We start from the raw sequence: 26,563 nt of genomic DNA on the forward strand, positions 1-26,563 counted from the left end.
TTTACCTTTTCCTCCTGCTGCCAGTGAGGGGCACGGTCAAGGGCATCACCCTCTTTCCTTCCCCTGCCCGGAGACCACTCCTGGCCGGCCTCTGATTAAAAGACAAGTTAAGCCTTGACCTCCACTCCTCTCCATTGAGGCAGAGACCCCGAGGCAGGAACCGTAAGCATTCCCCATGGCCTTTACCCTGGGGGGATGCTCTGGGGAGATGCAGGGGTGTTCCTGTGGGGAATGCAAGGATACTCTGGGAGGATTCAAGGACGCTCCCGGGTTGCGGGGGAAGGAGGAATGTAGGGATGCTCCCGGGTTGAGAGGGGAAGGGGGAACATAGGGATGCTCTAGAGGGATGCAGGGACGCTCGGGGGGATTCAGGGTCGCTCCGGGGGGGAAGCAGGGATGCTCAGGGCTGGAGTGCCGGTCCCACCGGCCGCAGGGCAGCGCGGGGCTGCGGCCCCCGGAGGGGCGGGGAGGCGGGGCGGGGAGGGGCGGCAGCCCCGCGGCTGCGGCGCGGCGCGGGCCATGGAGGGCGGCGGGGCGCTGAACGGCTCCGCCGCCGCCGCCGCCGCCGGGCGCTTCGCCGCCGCCGGCACGGCGGCGCTGGGCGCGCTGATGGCCCTGCTGATCGCCGTCACCGTGGCCGGCAACGCGCTGGTGATGCTGGCCTTCGTGGCGGACTCCAGCCTGCGCACCCAGAACAACTTCTTCCTCCTCAACCTGGCCATCTCGGATTTCCTAGTAGGTAAAGTGCCGCCCCCCGCGGAGCTCCGCGCCCGCCCAGCCGCTGCCCGGCCCGGCCCGGCCGCGACTTGGCGGCGGGGCGGGCAGCGCGCCCCCGGCGGGGCGGGCAGGGGCGCCCGGGCTGCCTCCTGCCCGGCTGCTCTGGGGTCCCCCCCACCGGCACCCCCGGGGTCCCCTCCGGCGGTGCGCCGCTCCTGCCCCCCCCCGACACCCTTCCGCAGCCCCGGGGTCCCCTGCCGACATCCCCCGGCTGCTCCCTCCGCCCGGGCGGGCGAGGAGAGCCGAGCGGCGGCCGCAGACGGGTGCGGGGCTCTTGCGAGGCGGGGGAAGGACCCGGCCCGGCGCCTGCGGCTCCCCCGGGGGGGGCAGCCACCGCACAGACTCCCGCATCTCAATGCCAACGGACCCCTCTGGTTGCAGGTGCTTTCTGCATTCCCTTGTACGTGCCCTATGTGCTGACGGGGAGATGGATCTTCGGGAGAAGCCTCTGCAAACTCTGGCTGGTAGTTGATTACCTGCTCTGCACCTCTTCGGTCTTCAACATCGTACTGATTAGCTACGACAGATTCCTCTCGGTGACAAGAGCGGTGAGTCCTGTCATGGCAGCTGAGAGGGGAATAACTCTCCTCCCGCTTTAGTCTCCAGATTCTCTGCAATAATTAAAAGCTCTTTGAATCCTCTGGAAATTATGAATCTTTCAGCCTGGTGATGGAAAGCAATAATTATCCAGAAATACATAATTCAGCTGTGGTTTCAGATTAGTATTTCTGGCGTAATTAAATCATTTAAGGTTCAGACCCCATTGTGCAGGTGCTCCCTTCTCAGATGGCAGGATAGTAGCGTACAAGTGAGTCAGTGAGGTAAGCAGACCTATTACTAACTTGCAGGGGCTTCTTATCTCCAGGACAAACAAGTGGATTGCAGTCAGACTTGGTACTGTCTACCAAGGCAGTAGGCTGCAGTACCAGCTTCAGCAGGGCACTGCCCTCAGGTCTCTGGGTACGCGGCGAGATGAAAACGCTCAGCTTTTTGTAGGAGGTAATGAGCAACTCGCAGGCAGATCAGATCCATTGCTGTTTGCTTGTTCCCCGACTCCAAATACACCATGGATTAGCTACAAGGCTCAGAGAGAGGCAGAGCTAGATGCCTGCCTAGCCCAGGAGTTTGATGCATGCCTCTCCGCGGGAGCTGCGGAGAGTAGCTGGGGACAACTCAGGCAAGTGGTGGGGTGCAGCAGACTGCCAGGCTCCAACCAAGTCAGTACATTTCCACTAAGCAGAAGCCACATCTGTTTTTGGAGCTGCAAGATGAGCGTTCTAAGTCTTCCCTGCAGGAGTGTGATTTATCTAGCAATTGTTCCTGTTGCCTATGGCATATGAATTTGTTACACTGCTGGGATATTGCCTAGCAACTTTACCAGGAACACTAACAGTTCATTTGTGAAGGGCCTCAACCAGTTGGGGTGTGTGGCCGTACTTAAGAAAAGGTTTCCCCGTTGCAGGTCGCTTACAGAGCCCAGCAAGGCAACATCAAGCGAGCGGTGCTGAAGATGGTGATGGTATGGGTATTAGCGTTCCTGCTTTACGGACCTGCCATTATCAGCTGGGAGTATATATCAGGCCGGAGTATCATACCCGCTGGGGAATGCTACGCTGAATTTTTCTACAACTGGTATTTTCTGATGACAGCCTCTATGCTGGAGTTTTTCACCCCTTTCATCAGTGTAATGTTTTTCAACCTGAGCATTTACCTGAACATACAGAAGCGTACCAAAATACGCCTGGATATTTTCCACGAAGCGCACAACCAGTCCTTCACTGACGAGATGGAGATGAGCCCAGAAGCAAAGCTTGCTTTGAAATGCTGTAAGCAGAAGGATTCAGCTGAAACCCTCGGCAAAGCTCAAGCAGCAGCCTCCACTGCCAGCCCGGGTGCGAAAGACCTGCTGTCAACAAGCTCTGAGCGCGTCGGGAAACCTAAGTGTTGTAACAAAAAGAGCTGTAAAAATTCAGCATCCACTCTATCCTTAGAGAGACGGATGAAGATAGTGTCCCAGAGCATGACTCAACGCTTCAGGCTCTCTAGAGACAAGAAAGTGGCCAAATCACTGGCAATCATTGTGGGCATTTTTGGGATTTGCTGGGCACCGTACACTCTCCTGATGATCATCCGTGCTGGCTGCCACGGCCACTGCATCTCTGACTACTGGTACGAGATTTCCTTTTGGCTGCTGTGGATCAACTCGGCTGTCAACCCTGTCCTGTACCCTCTCTGCCACTACAGCTTCAGAAGAGCTTTTATTAAACTCCTCTGTCCCAAGAAGCTAAAGATTCAACCTCAGGATCCCCTTCAGAACTGCTGGAAGTGAAGCAGGCGGATGAGAAGAGCCTTGGTTTAATACACCTGTGTTATGGAAAAGTCCTGTATCTTCCTTCCTTGGAAGAACCTGGGAGCCCTGGTCTGGGGTATGTGAGGAAGGCAGCAGCGAGACCACTATTCGTTTATTCTAGTCCATCAACAACAAAACGACGCAGAATAGAAGGGTAAGGTTTTGACATAACCACAGGCAGCGAAATCTGTGTCCTCCACTTGCAGGTGCCACAGAAGAGCTCTGCTGCCACCTAGTCAGCCAGAGCAGCACCAGCATTTTGTTAAAATAAAAATAAAAACTGAAAGAAATAAAAGCTAACAAAAACAAATATCTAACCTAAAACCACTGGACTAAACTACGGTTTACCGGCTTGCAGACCTGAGTTTTCCCATGAACGGGAGGGTTCTTTTCTTACATCTAAGATATGTGACAATACAGAAAGAAAAGAATAAACTTCAGAAGGAAAACACCTCGTTTGTCATTACTGCTACAGCAGCTACAGCCTTAATCTAGATTGCCACTGCATGTGGTGCAATAGATGTCCCTTCTCCTACCCAAGAAGGGACAAATCTCTGCCCTAAGAAGTCTGCAGCCAGACTCAGATGTGCCAACCATCCTGAAGCACCCTGTTGGCATTCCCTCATCCCTTCAAAACTGATCCGATTTCCTCTGCGTCCAGCCACACACTGACCAACGCTCCCACAGCACATGGGAGCACTTCCCTCCTGCCCGGAGCTGTGCAGCAGGAGCAAGCCCAGTCCCTGGCCCTGCAGGACGTGGGAGCCCTGGCAGACCCAAAGAAGAGGGCTGCTGTGCCTACGTGAAAGGTGCCGGCAGGGTATCGGCTTCTCCACAGTCTCCCTCGTGATGACCCAAAGACATTTTTAAATCTCTTCTGCAGATTCTTAAAAATACTCTTTTGGCAATGTGCCAGTGAATGACAAGCACTGGGAGAAGTGAAGCTTGTCTTTCATTTTTTAAGTTAGTTTCAGACCTCTTAATTTTAGCAAGTTCCAGAACTCTTGCATGCTTCCTTTTAAAATACATAATTTGAATGGAGACCCGGGTCGAGCTGATCCAGGCAATGTAAGCATCAATTTATTTATTTATTAAGCAGTCAACTAATTCCACATATAGAGCACCAGATTCAAGAGACCAGGGCTCCATCCTCAATCTTAACGTGAGATCTTGGGCATTTTATCTCTGCCTCCCGTCTCGTGCTTCATCATACTTGCCCATTTATTCTGTAACCTCTTTGGGAACAGAGGTAGTATGACCATAAAGCAAAACACTTCAACTCCCCACCTCTGTTGGCACTGCTCAGTGATATAGTAATACAAATACATAATTAGTTGCCATGGCAAACGTTCATATTTAACAGTATTGTACAGGGAAGCTCAAGATCATAAGTCTGAAAACTACATTTACAAATAGAAACCCAAATACTGTAAAGTAGTACCCAAAAGCTTATGATGTTGTGATTGCCAATTACACTTAGCTGTTGTAAGCACGCTGCTTTTTGGCTGCTGCTAGGAATAAAAGAAAATGCTACCCAACTTTATTCCTGTGACATTTGTTGAGTGGATCAGTATTGTCATCTGAAGTCAGGTTTTAAATGATATCTTGTTTTGTGTGTATGATATTTCAGTCTTGTGACATGTTCAGTCAGACCATTATATATGGGTTAAAATATATCCTTTGAAGTATGTGTACTGAGAATTGACAGTATATACTGTTGAGCCTGCTTGTACCTTTCCTTGTGTCTGCTACCTTCTGAAAACCCCAATAAAGTATTTTTATATGAAGTTTGCCAAATATTTTATGGTAAACAGAGTGTTGCTGGAAATGATAAAATCCAACTGAAAGTAAAACATCTATGGATTTGTCTGAGGAGACAATTAAAGCAGATACATTTTGCAAAAAAATAGCTCCTAAAACAGCTGAGTTTCTCTTGCCTCTGATTAACAGGTTCCTGACAGCACACTGTCGTGAGAGCACATCACTTAATTCTTCCCAACTCTGGCTCTTTTCCAGAGCATGTTACATGCAACTTAGATCTGAAAAAGTTGCATTAACATTAACTCCTCCTGTGACTTACAAAATCCACTGGCCTGCCTAAAAAAGACAAAGTCATAATGTGAACGAGGTACCAGTTTCCAGCTGTGGTTCTCTTCATTTGTTCATAAAGAGAGGTGGGACTACTAGATCATTCAGCCTGATAAAAAGAAAAGCTACCAACTGCATAACACCTTAAGGGTGGAGAAATTGTTGTGTCTGTCTTTTTTTTAACCTGGTATTAAACAGGGGTTACCTACTTCACGTTCTCACCCTCCAAAAAAGGGATTTTGTTTTCCTCTTTCAAAGATTATCCTGCATGATATTCACTGCATCAGCAGAAGGTCTTTGAAATACAGTAGAAGCCAAGCAACTGTTAAAACTACAGTAAATTGGTTTTAAAAGGGAAATATGCCCCATTTCATGTGATCTTCCATCATTCAAAGAGCCAGCTTTCTCCAGGAAGATTTTATCAGCTTCTGAAGTCATGCCCACAACACTTGTTCCTGTACCACTTCTTTTGCCTGCACATGACACCAAAGGTTGTTTTTTGTACCTGTAGAACACACATCCCTCTGATCCCCGACTTCTGCTCACCAGTCCTCAGCGTGCTTGCAAATGAATGTTGATTGCATGCCATCTACTGCCACCAAAACGAGTACGATGCTACAGGTAGCTACTGAAAAGTCAAACCAGATACCAGTTATTTAACAAAACTGAGTAAGATTACAGCATAACGTACCTTGCTGGGTTCCTTCCCTTCTTCCATTTCACGGGGGTTGTTTTTTCACAGAAATACCCCCAAACGTATCTGAAAGCCCAGGAATCTTATTAGCACGGACACTTCTTCTGCCATTTTAAGGAAGAGGAAACTTAACAGAAAAGATAAACGTTAATCTGAACAAACTCTGGCAGCTTTCTGGTGCCAGTGTGGTTAACAGCTGAATCTCTGACAAACTAGACCTGAGAATACCTTCCATACTGCGGTTTTGTTACTTCTGACTAAACAAATGAATGAACAAAGAATTTATCAGTCTTTCCTATATGAGGCATTTGCCTGAGCGGGGACTGGTAATTGGGCTTTCTAGTAGAATAAAATAGGAAGATGGCAGAGGGGGTTGGTTTTGTTTTTCTTATTTCCTCCACATTCTAATACACATCAAGAACGTTAAAACATTGTTATGCAAGAAGACCAGAGCTAAGCAACAGGGAGCGTATACTGAGTTATTTTAGCAGGCTTTTTTTCCCCCATTTCTATAAATTTCCCCTTCTTAGAGCTTGAATTCATTGAATCAAATTAAAAAAAAAAAAACAAACCCACAACACATGAACACTCTTAGCTCCAGAACTGGTTTTCCTGCACGTGATGAGCTGAGCAAGCAGCCATTTAAAAAGGGAGTTGCAACTGTTTAGATTCTGAACATGATGTTTTTCCAGATGGTCTGAGCCTCCGATCTCAAATTCTTAGCTTATGGTTAAGTATTTATGTACTGAAGGCAAACAGCAGGTTTTCCCCTACATCCATTAGTAGTAACTGTTCAAAAGTGATGAGACCAGCTTTAAATGTCAAGGTGCCTTTGCAAGCACATGGGCTAGGAATTTTTTGGCTTTCACATGTTCACACAGTCAAAGAGCTAAAGCTGTAAACAAAATACCTGGTTTTAAGAGACTCACAAAATTCATAATACTCACGGGGAGTTGGTGGAGATTGGTTTTGCTTTCAGTGATCCATAAGACCATGATACACCTGCGCTGAAGTGCAGATGCCATCTGTACAAGCACCATGCTTGTACGGATACTTATATTCCTTCCTGAAAGAAGAGCTCTTGCTTTGCCAAATAAAAAAGAAAAATAATTACTCATGCCTGGACGTGAGGTCACACCTGAGCCTGGTTTTCATACTGAAAATGTTATAAGCTGGTTTGAAGTTTCAGAGTAGCTGATGACTAATTCAAATATGCTTAAAAGAGTGAATTCTGCTGATTTTTAGTGTTCAGCATATAAACGTCTGTATGCATTTGGAAGAGGCAGGGACTAGGAAGCTTCTAGGCATAATCAAATATGAACTGTGAAAACACATTACCATTAGACAAGGTAGGGCTTCTTGTCAGCTAGCCTAGCAAAACACCTATATATGGTTTTTGCTACCATCCCTGCTAACAAAAATGCCCCATTCCTATTGTCTAGACATAAACTGAGCAGGCAGGACCTGTTTTCAAAAACCATGAAGGAAGACTTGCTGTAACTACGAATATGCATCAAATATTTGTGGAAGCACACAGGCTTCCACACAGAAAAGAAACCCAGCTATTTCCAGAGAGAAGTATCCAATTTATGCGTGGAGTGTTAGTAAACGATGTTCATGCAGCTGTAAATCGTACCCAGGAGCTCTTTAAAGAAACGGGCTAAGTGACTTCCCGTAAGACCTGTGCAGAGGCAATGCCGGTTCCCTTCTCTTGATACAAAACCTGCACTCCATTAACTGGAGGATGTAAAGGCCACCATAACGAGGTCTGTGGTCCTTTCATAGAGCAGCATCTGCATATCAATAAACTATCAAAGAACATTTTTCAGCACAGCTACTTTCTTTTTGGCTCTGTAATGCTTCCTCCCTCATCACCAATAATGAGACATCTCTTTACACAGAGAGAGGAACTTTGCTCCCACCCCCTCTTTCCAGCGCCCTTCCTCAATTACCATTCCTTATTTGTTCTCTCCAACCTGCAGTTATATAAATTGCTCCATTGTTCCAGAGGCATCACTGAAGCTTCATTAGCTCAAGTAGGAGGCTAGAGAAGAGAGAATGCAAGAAGGAGCTTTTGTTGAAAAACACCTGTCTGGGATAATTAGTGAGATTTGCCGAGAGGGATGGGCTTTGAAATTGCGAAGATGTGATTATATTTTGATTTGAAAGAGTGCTAATGGTTTTCCTTCCATGTTTGTAAATGAACATTCATTTTCATAGCAGAACTAGGATGGAAAGACCGTAGGTTAGTATCCTTGCTAGAAAGAAGTTTAACAACATGATTTCTGTGAGGGAGGATTAACTTTTCATAACCCCAGCTCCCATGCAGTGACACCAGCACAACTTTGCAGTATGGACCTGGTCTTGAAAGAGACATTCTCCACTCTGCAGAACTCATTCTGCAAATTGATGGGACACACACAATAAGGAGTATTATCATCTTTACTTCTGATGTGGGAATTGCAGACAAGAATAAAACCACTTTGCTAGCTGCCCTGGATGAGTGCCACAAAAGGGAAAAGCTCTCTCGATTTCTAACCCCACAAAGCTAGCCCTTTCATGCGAGATTTCACAGATGTCCTTGTGGCTAGTAGGGAACTCACAGCACTTCTGTGTTCCCTTAACCTTGACGTAAATCTCCTCCTTTCCTCCTTACCATTGCACAACATACTTTTTTGCCAATATAGTTGTATTTGCAGGATTAAGGGATTATGGGGTTTAGAAAAGCAACTAGGAATTCTGCAGGGTGAAAGGTATTATCTATAATCTGGTACCATCATTTTATCGAGATACAAAACTACCATTGGCATTCACTTCAACAAACCCAACTGCTACCTGGGAGAGGAAGACTTGTACAAAGAAGGCAAGAAAACCCAGGTCTGTCCCTAAACCTCTTCTTGTGAGCTCAGGAATGCTGATGACTCATTAAATCAGCACCGTTTTTATTGCTATAGCGCAGGATGCATGAGCATTACTTATTACTAGGTATTTACAAGCCCCGCATTTTTACTCCATAATTTACAAGCTGCTTGCACAGTCTGGGTACAAAAGGGAACTAAAATTTAATCCAATTACCAAACATTATAGGTAGAGCTATGCATGCACATTTGTGGGGGAAGAACAAGACTGTTATTTTTCCATTTGTAAAACTCTACAACCTGAAACAATTTTTTAAATGACTCAGATGCACCAAGCAGGACTTTTTGTTGTGTTGTAAAGGCTTTTCTTACACATCAAATACCTGACAATAATTCCTAGGGCCCCCTGCCATAACACACAATGATTATATATTAGAGACGGCAAGGAAAGGATATGAAGGTAGGTAGGGAGTTGTGGTGCGTTTGTGCACAAACATCACCAGTATCCCTCCTGTGCATGTAAATGCACAATTCATGACAAAAATAGAGCTTTATAGGCAGACTGTGCCCACAACTTAGGCATCTGTTCTTTTAAGCACAAAAATGCATCTGTGATGTGACACTGACTTTTGAATGGTTTTTAGCACAATATCCTAGGATTTAGCAGCACAATTCACACTGAAGGAAAACTGATTGCAAAGTAGTTAATAATCTCATTCAAGATATCTCTGAGCGTTCACAAACAACAAGCTCTCTGCTAGAAGGGCAATGGCAATTCTGGCAAATTTTTTAGCTGTTAAGTAACAGCTCACACACAGCTTTAGTCATTAGAAGCTGTTTATTGAACAACAAACAATAATGGGAGTTGCATATATAATTCCTTGAACATCAGGTTGCACATACACCCTGCAGTGTTCATGAATTGATGACGGATTGACAAAGCAGAGCAATTATCCTCCATTACGAGAATAATTTACACTCTAAGCAGCACAATTTTAATAGACCATTACAGCTAAAGCACTGTTTAGTATCTCTGATACAGCTTGTATTCAAAATATAGAAGGATAAAAGACTAGGTATAATACTTGCATGAAGCCCATGTTAAGCGCTCAGAGAACTAGGAATTAAGCTGTTATTCAAGAGCTTTCATGAAAGTAAAAGTAAGAAGATTCTTTGTTGTTGCTGTTAATACTTTTAATCGAAATGAAGGTCTCAAAGTTCTTTACAGAACTGTATAGACAGAAGAATGCTGACGTACAGCTAATTCTAGAGTAAGGGAAAGACTGAAGTCTAACACGCATGGATGATTGTCATTGCAAGTATACAGCAACATGGTAAATTAAGACCTCGGCAAAGGACCAAGGTGCCCAACATATCCTTTCTGAAGTTCTCGTTGGGAAGAACTCATGCAGACTGAAGTATGCGGAACAGCTCATCTATTTCAGAAAGATAAAGAGCTGAAATCCCTTAGAAATTCCCCCTCAGAAATCCCACATGCTCCTGACCTCTGCTTCAAAGTGACCATCTCAAAAGTGGTTTCTGAGAACATGGGGTTTATAGTAACTTCCTTTGAAAAAACTATAAATACAACCTCCCTTCATTCATCTCCTGAGAGGTTGCCCCAGCGAAAGTACTGAACAGAAGACTATCGGGGAAATCAACTATTTAAGGTCATTATGATCAACTCATCTTAATAACCATGTTTTCACCTCAGCAATTAATTCACTGAGTACTATTTGCTATGCATCGCTTCAGTAGGTTGCCTTTCAAGCACAATTTATAAATAGGGAAAATTTCTAATCCATATTAATCACTCACAACTGTGGCATGACAAGTTACCAAATCAGCAGGTAATACAACAGAAGAATTGCCTCCTCCACACCAACGCAACACAAAACATGAACTTTAGTTAGCCTAAATGCCACTTGTACAACAATCTCTGAAGAGGTATTTGTGTGCCGACAGGATCTACCAAACTGCCTTAGAAAAACAGATATATTGGCTATCAAAGACAAGAACAAGAGTAAAATATTTTCTGAGGAATTCTGAACAAGTTCCGTCTTTATTCAATTACATTTGCAACCCTCTGCAATTATTTTCTCCATTACTATATAGGCACTTAAGCTCTACTAGCATGAAAGTGGGAATATAGCTTTTTTTTTTTTAGCTTGAATATGCACTAAAAGCAAATTTCCAACTGTGCACTCATTCATCAAGCGACCTGGTTAGTTAAATGTATTATTGGTTTTGCTCCAGACCAAATACATTAGGAAATTAACTTCTGTTAATTTAGTCTTAATATACAATTCTAGAACTGTTCTGTGTTGATCAGTTTCATAAGCCACTTCAATACTTTTAATAAGCATTAAAAAAAAATCACTATCTTTAGAACATTTAATTAGTGATAATTTACATTAATTAGCAGCACCAGTTAATAAACTGTACATGTTTCACGTGGCAATTTTTGTTATTCATCCACTAATCAAGTTTTATTTACTGTGAAAAAAATCCTGAATGCCTTAAAAAAAAAAATATAGGAGATATCTTGAGTCGGCTCACAGAAAGCTCCTAAATGCTAAAACAGACTGCAGTACCGTGAAGAGGGTAAAATGGATACTGGAGGATTTTGTGGAGGGCAGATACGAAGCAGCATGCTGAACTGGGCATCTCTTCAGTGAGTCGTGCATCTCTGTGCTCCTCTGCGCACATTTAGGTGAAGTACTTTGAAGCTACAAATGCAAATATGACACATATGGCTAGCTTAAGTTACACTTGTAAAAGGCACATAGAATAAAAATAATAGGACTACTACACTCAATTCTTCCCAAATTCCAGGTCCTCTGCCTTGCCAGAGATTTCCTATGTGACTGTGCAAGTCACTGGAGTCCAAATCCAGACAGATATTTAAATTCAAGATTTCTAAAATTCAGTGGGACGTAGGCTTTTCCCAGCCTGGCTCGATTTGGACCTCAGCCTCCTGTGATTCAGTTTCTACCAGTGAAAGAAGGTTAATAAATCACTCTCAAACATAAAGTATTGTAATATTATTGTAATATTTAAAAAAAAAAAAGATATGATGTAAACCACATGAAATTTTCATCCCTCAAAGCCATTTTCCTAATGGTGATAAATTAGTTAATGAAGCTAGAAAATTTCGGTTGATATAGAAACAGAGATGAGTTAGCTTACCAAAATAAAATACATTTTTTACATCTATAGTTACAGGGGCCATGAGGACCTTGCACAGCTAGTACGGGACTTAACCCATAGCACAGATGGGCAAGCTTCAAAACCACAACTTCTGGCACTGAAGTTATTAAATGTTACCAGTTTTTGTTTTTCTAGACAGAGCTTACTGTCCCAATAATTGTTGATCTGAACTACTGTTTTAAACTTCCATTACATGTCTGGTGTGGGGGTGGGTAAATGCAGAAAATAAACTTTTTCTAAATAATGCAGTAAAAAAATGTTGATTTAATACGGTGACCTTTTACCACGTTATTTTTTAAATGTGATAAATGTGTGTCCTGTCTGGACAACACAAACTAGCTGCCCAAACTCATCTTCCTGATTTGTAACAGAGGAAAACAACAGGAAATAAATAGCCACAAAACAGTATGATTTCATGAATAAGATAATCAAAATAGGGATACTTCATCTGTAATATCACAGATGTCTTCTTGACAACCAGTGTTTTAGCAATTACATTGCCTCATGCAAATATTTTTCTTCATAAGCATTTTCCACTTTTAGTGGAAGATTAATTTATCTAGATTTAGAGAGTGAACAGCTAACTTCTATCAATGGTTGATTAGTGTGTGTACAAAGAGGGCACTGGGTGGGCATTCACATGTCTTTGGAAAACAGTGATGTTCCAATCTCAGTGGTAATTAAGCACTGAGGAACCAAATGTCAAGATTCAAATGAGAAATCTTTAAAACTATGACCAAGCTTTTCTATATGCCAAAATTGATCCCAAACCATAGATGTTTTCTAAAATACTGACTCTTACCTACAGATTAAATGACTATCAATTTCTCCAGTTACAAAGACAAAAAGGGACCCACTGAGGATTTGAATAACAAAAGATAATTTGTTCTGCAGTTAGTTTTTAGTCCTGCTTTTCAATCAGTGCTAATAAGTCTGGATCTAAGTGCATTTCTAAAGCATGCATTTTAAAAGGTGATTTAGTTTTTGTAAAACGTTTTCAGCATATGTGAATAAGCACAAGGCTTTTCATGTTTTGTGCCTTATTTTACCCAATAATCATGACATAAAAGAACAGCATTTGAGTATACTGCAATGCTACATTCAGGTTAAAAAAAAAAAAAAAGACAAACCAACCTGGGCCTGGGTCACCACTGCATTATGCCAGAGTGACTCCAATTAAAATTAATGGAATGTTACCAGAATAAAATGGATTGTAACAAAGTAACCAGCCATACCCATTACCTCTGACTGAAATTGAGCATGCAGACATGAGTTAGTTATTAAACCATAATTATACCGTTTAGTAGTATGGCTAGTCTTTTGTCTTCACTCATCATTCAGGAAATACATATATAATACACAAATACTTCCACCTTGGTGACATAACAGTGCAGCAATAAGCAAAGAATAGAGCTTCACCAAGGAATGCACACTTCAAGGAGTCAAAGCGATATTTCATATAAACAAAGGCAGAGGGAAAAAAAAAAACCAACCCTGTGGATAAGAAATCAGACACTGTTAAGGCCTCCTTGGACAATTCTATTTCGATCAGGAAAGAGGAGATGAAAAATTACTCTCAGTGGGAAAATGAAGGACAAACACAATCTCAATATTAAAACAAGGTTGATAAAAATCTCCCTGCCTTTGTCCTACCAGCTATGTTTTATGTCTCAGAAAAATGGGCACATACCACATAATAAATTTCAGAACCACATAGAGAAAAATCAAGAGTGCAGCCTGAAGGTAGCTTTGTTCTATTATCGAGAGTTACAAAATCATCCTTTATCATTATTGGCACACATACATAACCTCCCCTCCAAATATTAACTTCAGTCTTTCCAGACCTCTGTAGCGCAGGCACAATTAATCCCTATTTAACGTGATGGGGAAACATGTTAATGGGGAACAGCACTGGAAACTACAGTATGGAAGACAAACAGAAGAAAACAAAGCTGTTCCTTAAAGGCCGGGCACACATCGATATTGAGGTGAAGTTTAGCAATATCAGGATGAAGTTTTAATTTATATCAAACCCATTTTCACAATGGCGATGAACATCATTATTAACAGAAGCGGTCCAAAACCAAAATATAAACTTTCACAGGAACGATAGGGCTGTAGACCTACTGAAGAGATGCTGAGCTCCAAACTTACCTATTCTCCCTACACACACTGTACAAGGTACTACCTCTCCCAAAAAGCCTCATCTCGTAACTTGTATGCAAGACAACAATCTCCAGATTATGGGCTACAGGTTCCCCAAAAATAAGAGCTCCCAAAGTAAAGGTAATCTTGCTACTAGTAAAAATCCGTTTTTACACAACAATATTTGTAGAAAGATTAAGCCAAAGCATATATTCATTGTCTTTTTATTTCCATTGCAGAGTTAACAGTTCAAACAACACACTAGCATTCCAGCAGCCTGTCTGCTCCCTATTTATGTTCCAGCTGCCATTCAATTAATAACTCATTAAGTTGCACACCTGCAACACACCTAACCTCTGGTCCCAACATTAACCTTACATTATAGGTGTCGGCCAATGAGCCCAGTCAGCAATATCCTGTGGAAGACAAGACAGCAAAGAAGTTAGATAGGTGTTCTGTATCCAGTAGCTTGTACAAACATGTGCAAACCATGGCAAGGTCCCGTTCTATCAGCACTAGCATCTCTGGTTCATAGCCATTCCTGTAATTCTGTAATTTGAATCAATATTTAAAAACAACAGGTTACGAGTTTTTAAACATGCTCAAGTCAGAGTACCTATCCACTCACCACAAACTTACTTAAAAATAAAAATCACTATGAAGAGGCTTAATAAATACACATACAATAGCGAAAGAAATTTTCCTTGCAATGGAAAAAGAAACCAAGTGAGATCTGACACTTCTGGCAGCCTTCACTTTTCATTGCATTCGAGCAACTGGTGACCTACCACCACTCCAATATCACAACTCTAAGCATACATATTATCAGAATGAATACAGGCAGACATTACATAGCATCTGGTGTCACGTCCCGTATCTCCTGCCCCGTGCTGCTAACTGCACGGCCGCCCCAGTACTGGAAGCAGGGTGGTGGAGGCAGGCCTTGCCCTCCTCCCAGCACGGTGCTGCAGCAGAGCAGAACCACTCAGTACAAGTTCAGCGAGGGTCTCATTTTTACGGCTGTCAGTTCAATTCATTGCAAACACGTTCTGATTCACCTTAAAAAATATTATGTAATTAAAAAAAAAGTGCTTAACAAAACCGTATAAGTAATGCAGATTGCAAAATATACCATGCTTAAACACACTGATTCAATGTTTTATTTAATGCACTGCAATCAGTCCTCAATATCCATATGTTTAAAAAGTGTGGTCCTTTTTAATGCTTGTTTTTACATTAACATTTCATTTTCTTTTTCGGTTCAGTTGATACCACCTACACTTTCCAAGAACCTACAAAGTGCGAAAGGATTGCCAATAACTAGAAAAAAACCCCACAGTTAGCACTAAAATACTCTTGTAGTCATGTACTAAAAGTGTATTAAAAAGATGAATACTAGAACTATAAAGTGCTAAGCAATATTATGGCTCAAGCTTCTCTAGGAAATATAAAATAGACTGGACTTGAATTCACATTAAAAGACGGCTTATTGTCAGAATGAGAAATAAAAGCCCCCATCTCTTTCCTCTTGTCAACTTGAAAATCAAGGACAACATCAAAGGTTTCAGCAGAGGAAAGCAAAAGCTAGTTAAGGGAAGTCATGCAGAAGAAAGCCACCAGAACCCCTCCAAAACCTAAAACAAAACAAGCCCACCCACCCCAACCTCAGCCAAAACAACAGTAGGAAGATATCCTATAGCACATCATTCTTCTCTGAAACAGTTCATGATTCTCTTAACCCGATTATTTTTTCTTCTCTGTTCCTAGACGTAAAACGAGTTTCCTTTCTAAACACCTTATTTTCAGCAGAACCAGAGGTAACTCCTCAGTTCCGTACCTCATAATTAGAATGGGATGGAAGAGATCTTCATGCTAAAACTGAAGGAGCACTATGGAGAAACGTGACCCAAGCTATTAACTCAGTATTGTGCTGAGCGGCACACAGCCACTCCCTCTGTTTGGCATTAGCATAGGGACATCTAGCGTGAGGTTACTTCATTTGGTATAGATGTATATTGACTACATTAAATTCAAGCTCCTACAAACAGTTGTTCCAATGCTAAAGCTGGAGCTATTTGGCACTTTTCATCGAGAGATGAAGGAGTACGTGCTCCTCTAAAGCCTCTTTGAACCCTACAAGCATGTGGTCAGGAACTTGGTACTGTCGTCTTGGAACAGGTGGCTGAAATGTTAAGAACAAAGAAACCAACTGTATGATCTATAGGACATTCTGTTAAGCTATCTAGCAACCTGCTGTGCTTTTTGCACATCAGTGCACAAAATACTCTCCACTCCAAGAACTGAGGTTGCAGAGCACTAGGAAGTAAAAGTGAAAGCTCTTGTGAGTACAGCAGCTTTTAAAACAGCCTCCGTCATTCTCAAAGACTGCCAAATACTAACATACAGTCAGAGAGAGCTCAAAGGATTTGTAGGTATCAAACGTTCCGCAAAATAGCTGCACCAGCTTCTGTGTTCAAGGCAATCTCCTCCTAGTTTTATTAAATGTGGCTGAAAAACATCTAGTAATGGAAGGAAGAACAACAGTGAAACCTAAAATTGCTGCCCAAAACCAAACAGAAGGACAAAACTGAGTATTAACTTCTACCTAATTCAGCTTGGTAAATCCCAGGGATGATGCAAATATGAAAGAAAACATGAGAGCCACTTTGGGATTTAATATTTGCTTTCATTTTTTCCCCGATCATATTTATACCAATATCACTGCTTATAATGCGTAATTACTTTCCACACCTGATCACAGATAGAAATACTCAGAATGTGAATTTAGGAGAGCTAATTACCTGTTTTGCCCATATTTTTATTTAATAATTCAGGCATTTGAGTCGACCTAGCACTTTTTCAGAATAAAAACCTGCTGCTGTTAAGAGAAGGGGTACGCACTCTCTTTCTTATACAGGCAAAGTTAGTTCTAATTCATAATCGTCATCACAGAGCTGATCCCAGCACTGATACAGCAGGAGGGTGTGAGTTGAGCTTTAATTTAGAGATTGAACAAGACTGCCCCTTTCCAGTCATAGGCAGTCGGGGAAAAAAGTCCATCGTTCATGGAATCCGAGAAAGCCAGCCTGTTAAGGATGCACCTTCCAGAAGCATTAGAGATGAAATCAAACAAAATGTGCAAAGTGACAGAGAGAATTATCACCTTCTCTGTAGTGCAAAGAAGTTAGAGGAACACTACAGCTGATTTTATTTTTTTTTAAACCACCGAGTAATTCCCACTACTGCTGATACAGTAGAAAATAGCCACTTTTAGTTTAAACATAATGATATCCTTATTTGCAAGCTAGCAAAGCTTAACCGAAGACAAGTGATAGGTGCATGTTTTATAATGCACCAAACTGTCCTTAAAACTTACCTATTGTACTACCTGAAAAAACAGAGCCAAGTTTACAAACATCACATCTTCTATTTTATGATGGTGCTAATGAGTTTACTTTGTACTTCACTGATGTGACGAGGTATGTGCAAGGTCTGTAACTCCAGACAGCTGGTTTGGAAGGCAAAGTTAATCTGCTTTAAAAATCAAGAAACTTAAGTAAAGGTTCACGAACAATTGTTTCTCTTGACTGCTTAAGTATTTGTGTCTCAGCATTCCACAAGTCTGTTAAGGTCCCTTATGAAAAGCTTAATAATATGTAAATTCTGACTTTTCACTATCAAGATAATCGTCTTTTACACAGAATATAACCAGAGTATACAGAAGCAGCTCTTCTTCCAGCATGAGGAGAGGGCAAAGACCCACTATTCTACATGAAGATTTTTGAATTCCTAGAGAACAAAATTTAAGAACACTGTCCACAAAATGACATAGTAAAAAAAAAAAAAGGCAAAGAACCGTACTTTTCTTTTATTTGGAATATCTAAGCCTAGGAGTTCTCAGAACATTGCTTGAGATTCCTCAAGAAAACTGGAGCACTCAGAAATGAGTCTCAAATGACTGTTCCCTGGCTAGTTTATACAGCTACTTGGCTGCTGCCAGCATTTAAAGATAGTTAATTATTTATACTAACGAGGAAATAATTTCAATCATTAATTGCAGCTGTTTCATGCTCCACCTCCCTAAAAATACTGAGCAGCTGGGCCTCCTGAGAAAAAAAACCGAAACAAAACCCAACAGGAGAAAAGCTTAAAAGAAGATGACTGAAAGTGGTTATGGTATGAAAACAGATAAACATGGGACCAACTTATTTTTATTTCAGAATTTTTGATTAGTGAAAATTGAGAAGTCACTTCACTCCGATTCAGAAAGCAAGCCAGCATCTCTGGCAGATCCTGCATTTCAGTCATTTCTATTAGACAGCATTCTCTTCATTCCATAATTAACTGTCTAATGCCAAACAAGATCCAGGTATCCAATTCAGCACCCATCATTATTACAATTATCAAGTTTTGTTGTAAAACACCTGAGACACCTCAAAGGTGAACAAACAAACAAGATCCTTCCAATGCAGCAGTCCAGAACAAATCCACATGCTGTGCTCCTTGCATTTAAAAAAAAAAACAAACCAACATAAAAAACCCAAAACCACACAGATGCAATCTAATCAAATTACGCTTTTTCTTCTCTTTCCAGTACAGTTCACAGCAGTTCCGGTTCCTACCACTTGACTGGGCTTTGCCCTCGTGATTGTTCTGTCTTCACATAAGTGTCATACAGTTCTCTCAAATGCAACAACAGTTCCTCTAGGTTGTCTCCTGTCAATGCAGACAATGCAATGACCCGGTCATCTATCTGTTCTTTAAGGAGTGGCAGATTGATCCTGGACTGAGCAAGGTCAATCTTATTCCCGATGACAACACAAGGCCTCTGAGACAATCCTTTTTTATATTGTTCCAGTTCGTATTTTAAGTCTTGCAGCTGAATCCATGGCTGAGACACAGAGAGATCCACCACATATAAGAGAAAGTGGCAGCGTTCAATGTGCCTTAGGAAGGCCATCCCGAGGCCCCTGTTTTGATGAGCACCTTTTATTAGGCCAGGAATGTCAGCAACTACAATGAGAGAAATTCCACAGTGAATCCAACATATCCAACAACAACAAAAAAACCCAAACAAACAAACCCAGCCTTTTACTGGCCAGTGCAAGTACTTTTAGAATTACATCTCAATGCATCAATATTAAAGCATACCTCATGTTAAGTTTGGTTGCTATTATCTTTTAAAGCCCCCAAATTTAGATTATTCCAGTGGAGGTGGAATACAGATTGCTAGTTTGATATTAAGGGCACATATAAGTGAATGTGAAATGGGCTTTTGGTATTTTTTTGTTCGAGGTTCTTTAGAACTAGGAAGAATTCTACAGAACTGCTAAACTTACTCCTGCAGCATTTCAAAGAATAACCCAGGTGACACAAATTGCTATCAAGGTACACACAACGTACTACAATCCTTACCTGCTACTTGTTCATAGTCTTGATAGCGCACAATGCCGACATGGGGATTTAGGGTTGTGAATGGGTAGGCAGCCACTGCTGGCTTTGCACTGGAGATTGCTCTCAAAAGCGATGATTTGCCAGCATTGGGAAAGCCCACCTGGAATACAAACACTCATTAAAGCCACAGTTCCAGGTTAATCCCGACAAAAAAAACAACTGTAAGCTTTTGCAGATGTGGCAAGGTTCTTCCAGCATGAATATAACAACATTACTTTTGCATACTCAGTTCTAAAAAGCATCCTGGTTTCCCTTTTTTGTTTCTCCTAAACCCTGTTTTATTTGTATGTGTATTTTCTCATAAACATTAAACAGATCAAGCATAGAAGGGTCCCCTTAACTTTTTTTGTGCCATCTTAAGTATTTACTTTGTTCAGAGCCAAAAGGGTATATACCATAAGATCTCTTTTACCCTGAAACAATGTTATGACACTTTGCCCTGCACTTCCCATTTTATCTGTGTTTTCTAACTCTGATTTATTATTTTCCAAAAGAATTCAGAATTAGCTTTGTCCCTGATTCAGTAACATAGTTTGGCCTATAAGTAACCGGAATGCCTACAAGTTTGGGATTTTCATAGTCTCGACATCAAAGAATTAAATTGAAACTTGGCCTTCTGGGGAGAAAGCAAGAATTTAAACAAACCTATCCCAGAAATGAAGTTACTCTGGGATATCCTATAGTTGACATACGATAGCTACATAGATGGTCAATAATACCCAGATGAAAGTAGATCAAATCCTAAATCCTCCTATTTGCTGATGTCAGACACTCTAAATTCTTGTCAGAGGAAGTAAAGTACAGAACAGATTCATCTCAGATTTCCAAATTAGTGCCAAAAATGTGAGAAGTGGACCTGAGTGTCCAGCTGGTCAGAGAATTAAGTGTATTGATCCACCAATGCCAACTCTTTTCTTAGTCCCTAAATAAATTCGCAAAATTCTGCTACACCAGACAGTTCTTCTGCAGTTGCTGAACTACAGCAAGAACTCTCTGCAGCAAAGTATAATTTTAACAACTTTACCAGCTGGTGTTAAAACATCTCCATACTTAAAAATGAAAATAGCTTAAGCCCTAAATTAACTTAGCATTCATGTCTAAATAGTATTTTCACTTCAGAGGATGCTAAACCTGGAACTAACAAAGTCAAATGTTTAATATCTGTAAAAAGATAAATATAGGGATGAAATAGAAGATGATTTGATCTTTATCGATTTTCTTTTTTAAAAAATAAGAAAACAGAAACTAATTTAGAAGAACTCTCCATACTGTACTCTTCATCTGCAGAATCGGCAGACAAAGCCTGATGTACATCATCAGTGAGTCTGTTGACCACTGATGAATCTTGCACATTGCTTTTCTATATATAGTGTTGATTTTAGCAAAAGTAGGATGACGTCAAGTAGCAAGAGAGCGACAGCTCTGCAAATCACTTTGGATACCCTTCTACCAAGTAGTAGATGCAAGAAAGCATTGAGTTGCATCTCTAAACAAGCAAGCCAAAAGGCTAACAAAAATGTTATCAAACATTATTTCTTCAGTCAGTCAAGTGTCATCCTACAACAATAAGGAAGTTGAAGAACCACAGTGACACTCACCAATCCTGCATGAGCTGTTGTCTTGAGTTCCAGATGGAGGACCCTTTCCTGACCTGGCTCTCCTGGAGTAAATAATGTTGGAGCTCGGTTTTCATTGGAAAGAAAAAAGCGATTACCTTTCCCTCCAGCTCCTCCATAAGCTGCAACATACTCTTCACCATGTTGAGTGAGGTCAGCCACAACTTTCCCATCCTCCTTAACCAATGTACCTACAGGGACCTTAAAGTGAAGAGAGACGCAAGCATTACACTGAAGCTCAAACTCTGCAGCACAGCTGTCTTCAGCAGATCCTTTACCAGCTGATTTCAAACTTGTTGAAAATCATTCCTCCATATTCTCAAGCTGGGGAATCCAAAAAGAGGAGTGTAGTTCATAAGGCTCACTTTCTGGACCCAAACAGCACTGTCAGACATTTACACTTCATTAAAATGTTAACAGTACCATAACCCTTTTTCTCTCCTTTTATGCCTAAGCACAGTAGTGAGCTAAGAAACATACTGTAGGTGTGCACCAAAACAGGCATGTTGAAGGGGGGAAAAAAAGAAGTCTGAAAGAAAAAAGTATGCTCCTATTTAAGAAGTTTTGTGTTCTGACTGCTCTAGGCATATGACCCCTAGAAGTAAAGCAAATCAGAATTATATTTGTTTTGGCCAGATGTACCTTCCAAAGAAGTCTAATTTCTACAAACAATTTAAAGGAGCTTGATCTGCCCGTGTGCCAACAGCCCTGTCTCAGAGACAGCACACAAGGCTCCCTGAAAAAAAGCACAGGAGATTTTCTCACATTATTTTCAAGCTGGCCATCCAGCTTGAAAATCAGCGATGTTAATATGAAGCTAACACACTAGCATCCAACCTTAATTTACTTACTTTAACATACATGTATGCACCATTAGCTCCGTAACAGTTTTTGCTTCCTCCTTTCTCTCCATGAAAACCCTGATAGAAGGGGAGGACTGAAGAAAGTGATTTCATTTGCTGGTCAGCTGTAAAGCAAAATACACGTATTTTAAACACATTGTTTTAGTAGAACAGGCACAGAAGAGCAACCTTTGCACTGTTCTTTGCCTTTTTGAATACTGCATGAATGCATATCCTATTTACTGTCTCAACAATAATGTATCAGGGAAAACTAATATTAATGTAAGTTGTGATGAAGTTTAACTGCCTTTACTTAGGTTTATTAACCATGCACTTTATTATGTGGTCATTCCAAAATCAATCACTACAAAATACTCTGGAAAATTCATTTGCTAGATTAGCAGATCTTGCAGCAGGGTGGTGGCAGAAGCAGCTTTATCCATCCTAAGAGTAAAATTTGATCAGATTCCAGCCTTATTGTAACATAGTCATAGAATCATAGAACAGTTCGGGTTCGAAGGGACCTCTAAAGGTCATCTAGTCCAACCCCCCTGCCGTGGGCAGGGACATCTTCAACTAGATTAGGTTGCTCAGAGCCCCATCCAACCTGACCTGGAATGTTTCCAGGGATGGGGCATCCACCACCTCTCTGGGCAACCTGTGCCAGTGCTTCACCACCCTCAGCATAAAAAATTTCTTCCTTACATCTAGTCTAAATCTACCCTCTTTCAGTTTAAAACCATTCCCCCTTGTGCTGTCGCAACAGGACCTGTCCTCCATGTGCCTTAGCATAGCTTCCAGGAGGATCTGCTCCATGATCTTGCCAGGCACAGAGGTGGGACTGACTGGCCTGTAGTTCCCCGGGTCTTCCTTTTTTACCTTTTCAAAAATAGGGGTTATGTTTCCCCTTTTCCCGTCAGTGGGAACTTCACCGGACTGCCACGACTTCTCAAATATGATGGGTACTGGCTTAGCAACTTCATCCGCCAGTTCCCTCAGGACCCGCAGATGGATCTCATCGGGTGCAATGGACTTGTGCACGGTCAGGTTCCTTAGATGATCTCCAGCCTGATCATCTCCCACAGTGGGCGGCTCTTCATTCTCCCAGTCCCTGCCTTTGCCTTCTGTGACTTGGGCGGTGTGGCTTGAGCACTTGCCGGTGAAGACTGAGGCAAAAAAGTCGTTGAGTACCTCAGCCTTCTCCGTATCCCGGGTAACCAGGTCTCCCGCTTCCTTCCGGAGAGGGCCCACATTTTCCCTTGTCTTCCTTTTATCACCGACGTACCTATAGAAGCTTTTCTTGTTGCCCTTGACGTCCCTGGCCAGATTTAATTCTACCAGGGCTTTAACTTTCCTAACCTGATCCCTGGCTGCTCGGACAATTTCTCTGTATTCCTCCCAGGCTCCCTGTCCTTGCTTCCACCCTCTGTGGGCTTCCTTTCTGTGTTTGAGTTTGTCCAGGAGCTCCTTGTTCATCCATGCAGGCCTCCTGGCGTTTTTGCCCGATTTCCTCTTTGTTGGGATGCATCGCTCCTGAGCTTGCAGGAGGTGATCCTTGAACATTACCCAGCTTTCTTGGGCCCCTCTTCCCTCCAGGGCTTTATCCCACGGTACTGTACCAAGCAGATCCCTGAAGAGGCCAAAGTCTGCTCTCCTGAAGTCCAGGGTAGTGAGCTTGGATCTTGAACTCCACCATTTCATGGTCACTGCAGCCCAGGCTGCCCTTGAGCTTCACATTCCCCACCAGCCCCTCCTTGTTGGTGAGAAGAAGGTCCAGCATAGCACTTCTCATCGTTGGCTCCTCTATCACTTGGAGAAGGAGGTTATCATCAACACATTCCAGGAACCTCTCGGAAGGCACCAGCCACTAAAATGTCTGCAAAATATCTTGATTTTCAAAATGCTTTCTAAGGCTGCCACTGTCATTCATGTCCCTGTTACCACAGCTCAGGACAAAGCTTAAAAAGCAAAGACATCTTATACAGAAATAACCATTTCAACATTTTTGACATTTACATTTACCAGCTCCCACCATAAAAACAGTGTGTTGTAGGGTTGTTTTTGCTGGGGGGGGCGGGGGGCAGCATTAAGCAATAAGACAACAAGAAACAAAACAGATTTAGTGAGTTTTACCTTTCAAAATGACATGACCCCCATCACCTCCATTTCCACCATCAGGACCGCCAAATATTTTTCTGGGTTCACTATAAAAAGAATGACCTCCTCCTCCTCCTTGTCCTCCAACCACACGCACTTTCCGGTGATCCACAAAATAACGTGTCTGTAACAAGGATGGGTTTTGTACCCTTTAAATAGAGTTTATCAGACTCATCTTCCAACAAGCTGATTGTTCTGCAAAACTTAGTAATATGCAGACCTGCTATGTCATGATGAGTTCCATTCAACAGCAAAAAAAATAATAAAGAAATCAGAACTCTGCTGTCATTCACAGATCAACTAAATACAGCATACCAAGTATAATATGAAAGAAAAATAGATCATGTTGCTCAAGTATTTTTTAAGAACCCCCTTAAAAGTACATGCCAGAGGCTATGTCCATATAACCTAATGCAGCAGCTCAGATACCAAAAGTGCAAAATTCCTGTTATTAGTTCCCTTAACATGAAAAGTATTCTTTTAATGCAGCTAGATAATGCTGACACTATAAGCCAAAATCACTCAGTAACTGTGTTCCTACTCATGAAAGCAAATTTTTTTTTTTTAAATTATACACATAAACTTTTTATTTCTTTAAATCAAACTGAAATTTGCAAAAAAAGACATAGTGCATGTGTCAGGATATTCTCATACTGATTCATGCTTTCTATACCAGCTGATGAAATTAAGGCAAACTTCGATCTTCTAACAATTAAGAAAACTATTAAAGACAAAGAACAGAAAGTATTTGCAAACAGAATAAGCAGAGGAAATCTTAATATATGCCACAACCAGTTGCTCAAGGGCTAAAAAAAATATAGTCTAAAGAGAATTCCAGATCTTGGCTCTATTTCTGACATTAACTTAATATTTGACTTCTGGCAAACTAATTATACTGCACTATGTTTCAGCTTTTTTGTCAGCAAAATAGGTAAATACCATAAAACCTATCTCCAGGAAGTGGGCTGAAATCCCCAAGGGAAAATAGTAGAGAAATACATTCATATAGGTAAGTGAAATTGTTTACATATCGGGATGAAAAGAGAAAGCATGACCTTGACTGTGCTAACATTCAAATTCTGTCAATTACTAAGGGACTTCATAATGAGAATGAGCAACAAGGGTCACTTTAATTAAATAGCCCAAACAGTATGCGAGGGAGAAAAAGTCTTATGAGTATTATGATACCAAGATAAGCAACTGAAAAAAAGCCCTAAGTCCTGATAATTAAAGTTATACTATGACCAGCGATTTCTTAAAAAGCCTCTTTTAGAAAAGTATTTGGCACCACCACACGGCGAGACAGAAAACGACTGCTTTAAAATGGGAAGTGATTTATTGATCATTAGGAATTAAGACTAGAAAAAGAATACGAAGAAAAAGTTCTGGGACCCTGCAGCTTCTCTGACATAAAATGCTGTGTGTTTGGCAGCTAACTACTATGCAAGACCATAAAAACAGTGGGAAGCAAAACAGTATTTCAGCATTAAAGCTACGTAAGACTTTTTGCTTTCTCGACCTATTTATGCTTCCAGCCCAAGAAGCGCTGCGGCTGAAGGCACGCTTACCGCTACTACAACCCCTCTGAACCCCGACAATGTCACACGGCAGACGTTCTTCCTCACTATTCACAAAGTTAATCAGATTTTAGAAAGACAGTCCCTCACACCAAGGGCATATATTTGATCGCTGTGAGGAGAAAACGGCAAGGAGCAGGTAAGCTCTGTTTTCTAACGCGTGCCTGGGAGGTGACCACCCAGCAAGGTAACTGCGCTGCACGCCAACAGCTGATTTACTCTAGAACTTACCAGTTTCCTTTCCGAAATGACTCTTTTTTGCCTCAGCCGCCTGTTCTTTGAGTACCTTGCGCAGGTTGTGGAGAAAGTCGGCCGCCGGCCCCCCGCCGGCAGCGGCACCGGGCGGAGGAGGAGGAGGGCCGGCCTCAGCAAGGCCCAGCACCGCGGCAGCATGGCGCCGGCGGCCGCCGGGACAGCGCGGCCGGGGCGCAGCCGCGGCCCGCCCCGCCGCTGGGAGCCCGCCCCGCCCAACGGCCGCCCGCGCGCCAGCCCCGCCCCCGGCCGCTCCCCGCCGCGCGCACGTGCAGCTGCGCCGCTGTGGAGAAAGCGCGGGAAGGTGCGTTCTGCGGGCCCTGGCCGTTTCTCTTCCGCCCCTCCTCAGCCCGCGGCTTCCCCTCGCACACCGGCGGCCGGCCCGCCGTGCCTCGCAGCGGCCGCTCCGGGGAGAGTGTCGAGTCTGGGCGCCGGGCTACGCACAAAGGCCCGTGGTACTTGTTGTGTCCCCGCCTAGGGTCTCCCGGACGCAGCTCGCTCCCGTGAGGGTTAAGTTAGTCCGTGAAAGAGCGGCGCTGCACG

The 26,563-nt window shown here is 42.4% G+C and overlaps 2 protein-coding genes across 2 annotated transcripts; one reads left to right on the top strand and one right to left on the bottom strand.

Moving 5' to 3' along the window:
* Positions 1–504: 504 nt before the first annotated feature.
* Positions 505–4,926, top strand: HRH3 (histamine receptor H3). The gene is made up of 3 exons (XM_076352213.1): positions 505–739; positions 1,159–1,325; positions 2,240–4,926. The coding sequence occupies exons 1-3, from the start codon at positions 520–522 to the stop codon at positions 3,104–3,106; spliced, it is 1,254 nt and encodes a 417-aa protein (XP_076208328.1). The 5' UTR covers positions 505–519; the 3' UTR covers positions 3,107–4,926.
* Positions 4,927–18,315: 13,389 nt separating this feature from the next.
* MTG2 (mitochondrial ribosome associated GTPase 2) lies at positions 18,316–26,161 on the bottom strand. Its single transcript, XM_076351927.1, has 6 exons — positions 26,000–26,161; positions 24,168–24,315; positions 22,044–22,159; positions 21,175–21,393; positions 19,538–19,676; positions 18,316–19,135 (listed from the first exon to the last, which is right to left on the bottom strand). Exons 1-6 carry the CDS (start codon positions 26,159–26,161, stop codon positions 18,741–18,743), a joined length of 1,179 nt encoding a protein of 392 aa, XP_076208042.1. The 3' UTR covers positions 18,316–18,740.
* Positions 26,162–26,563: the final 402 nt, after the last annotated feature.

The sequence above is a fragment of the Aptenodytes patagonicus genome, chromosome 14 (assembly GCF_965638725.1).
Source record: "Aptenodytes patagonicus chromosome 14, bAptPat1.pri.cur, whole genome shotgun sequence".
NCBI lineage: Eukaryota > Metazoa > Chordata > Aves > Sphenisciformes > Spheniscidae > Aptenodytes > Aptenodytes patagonicus.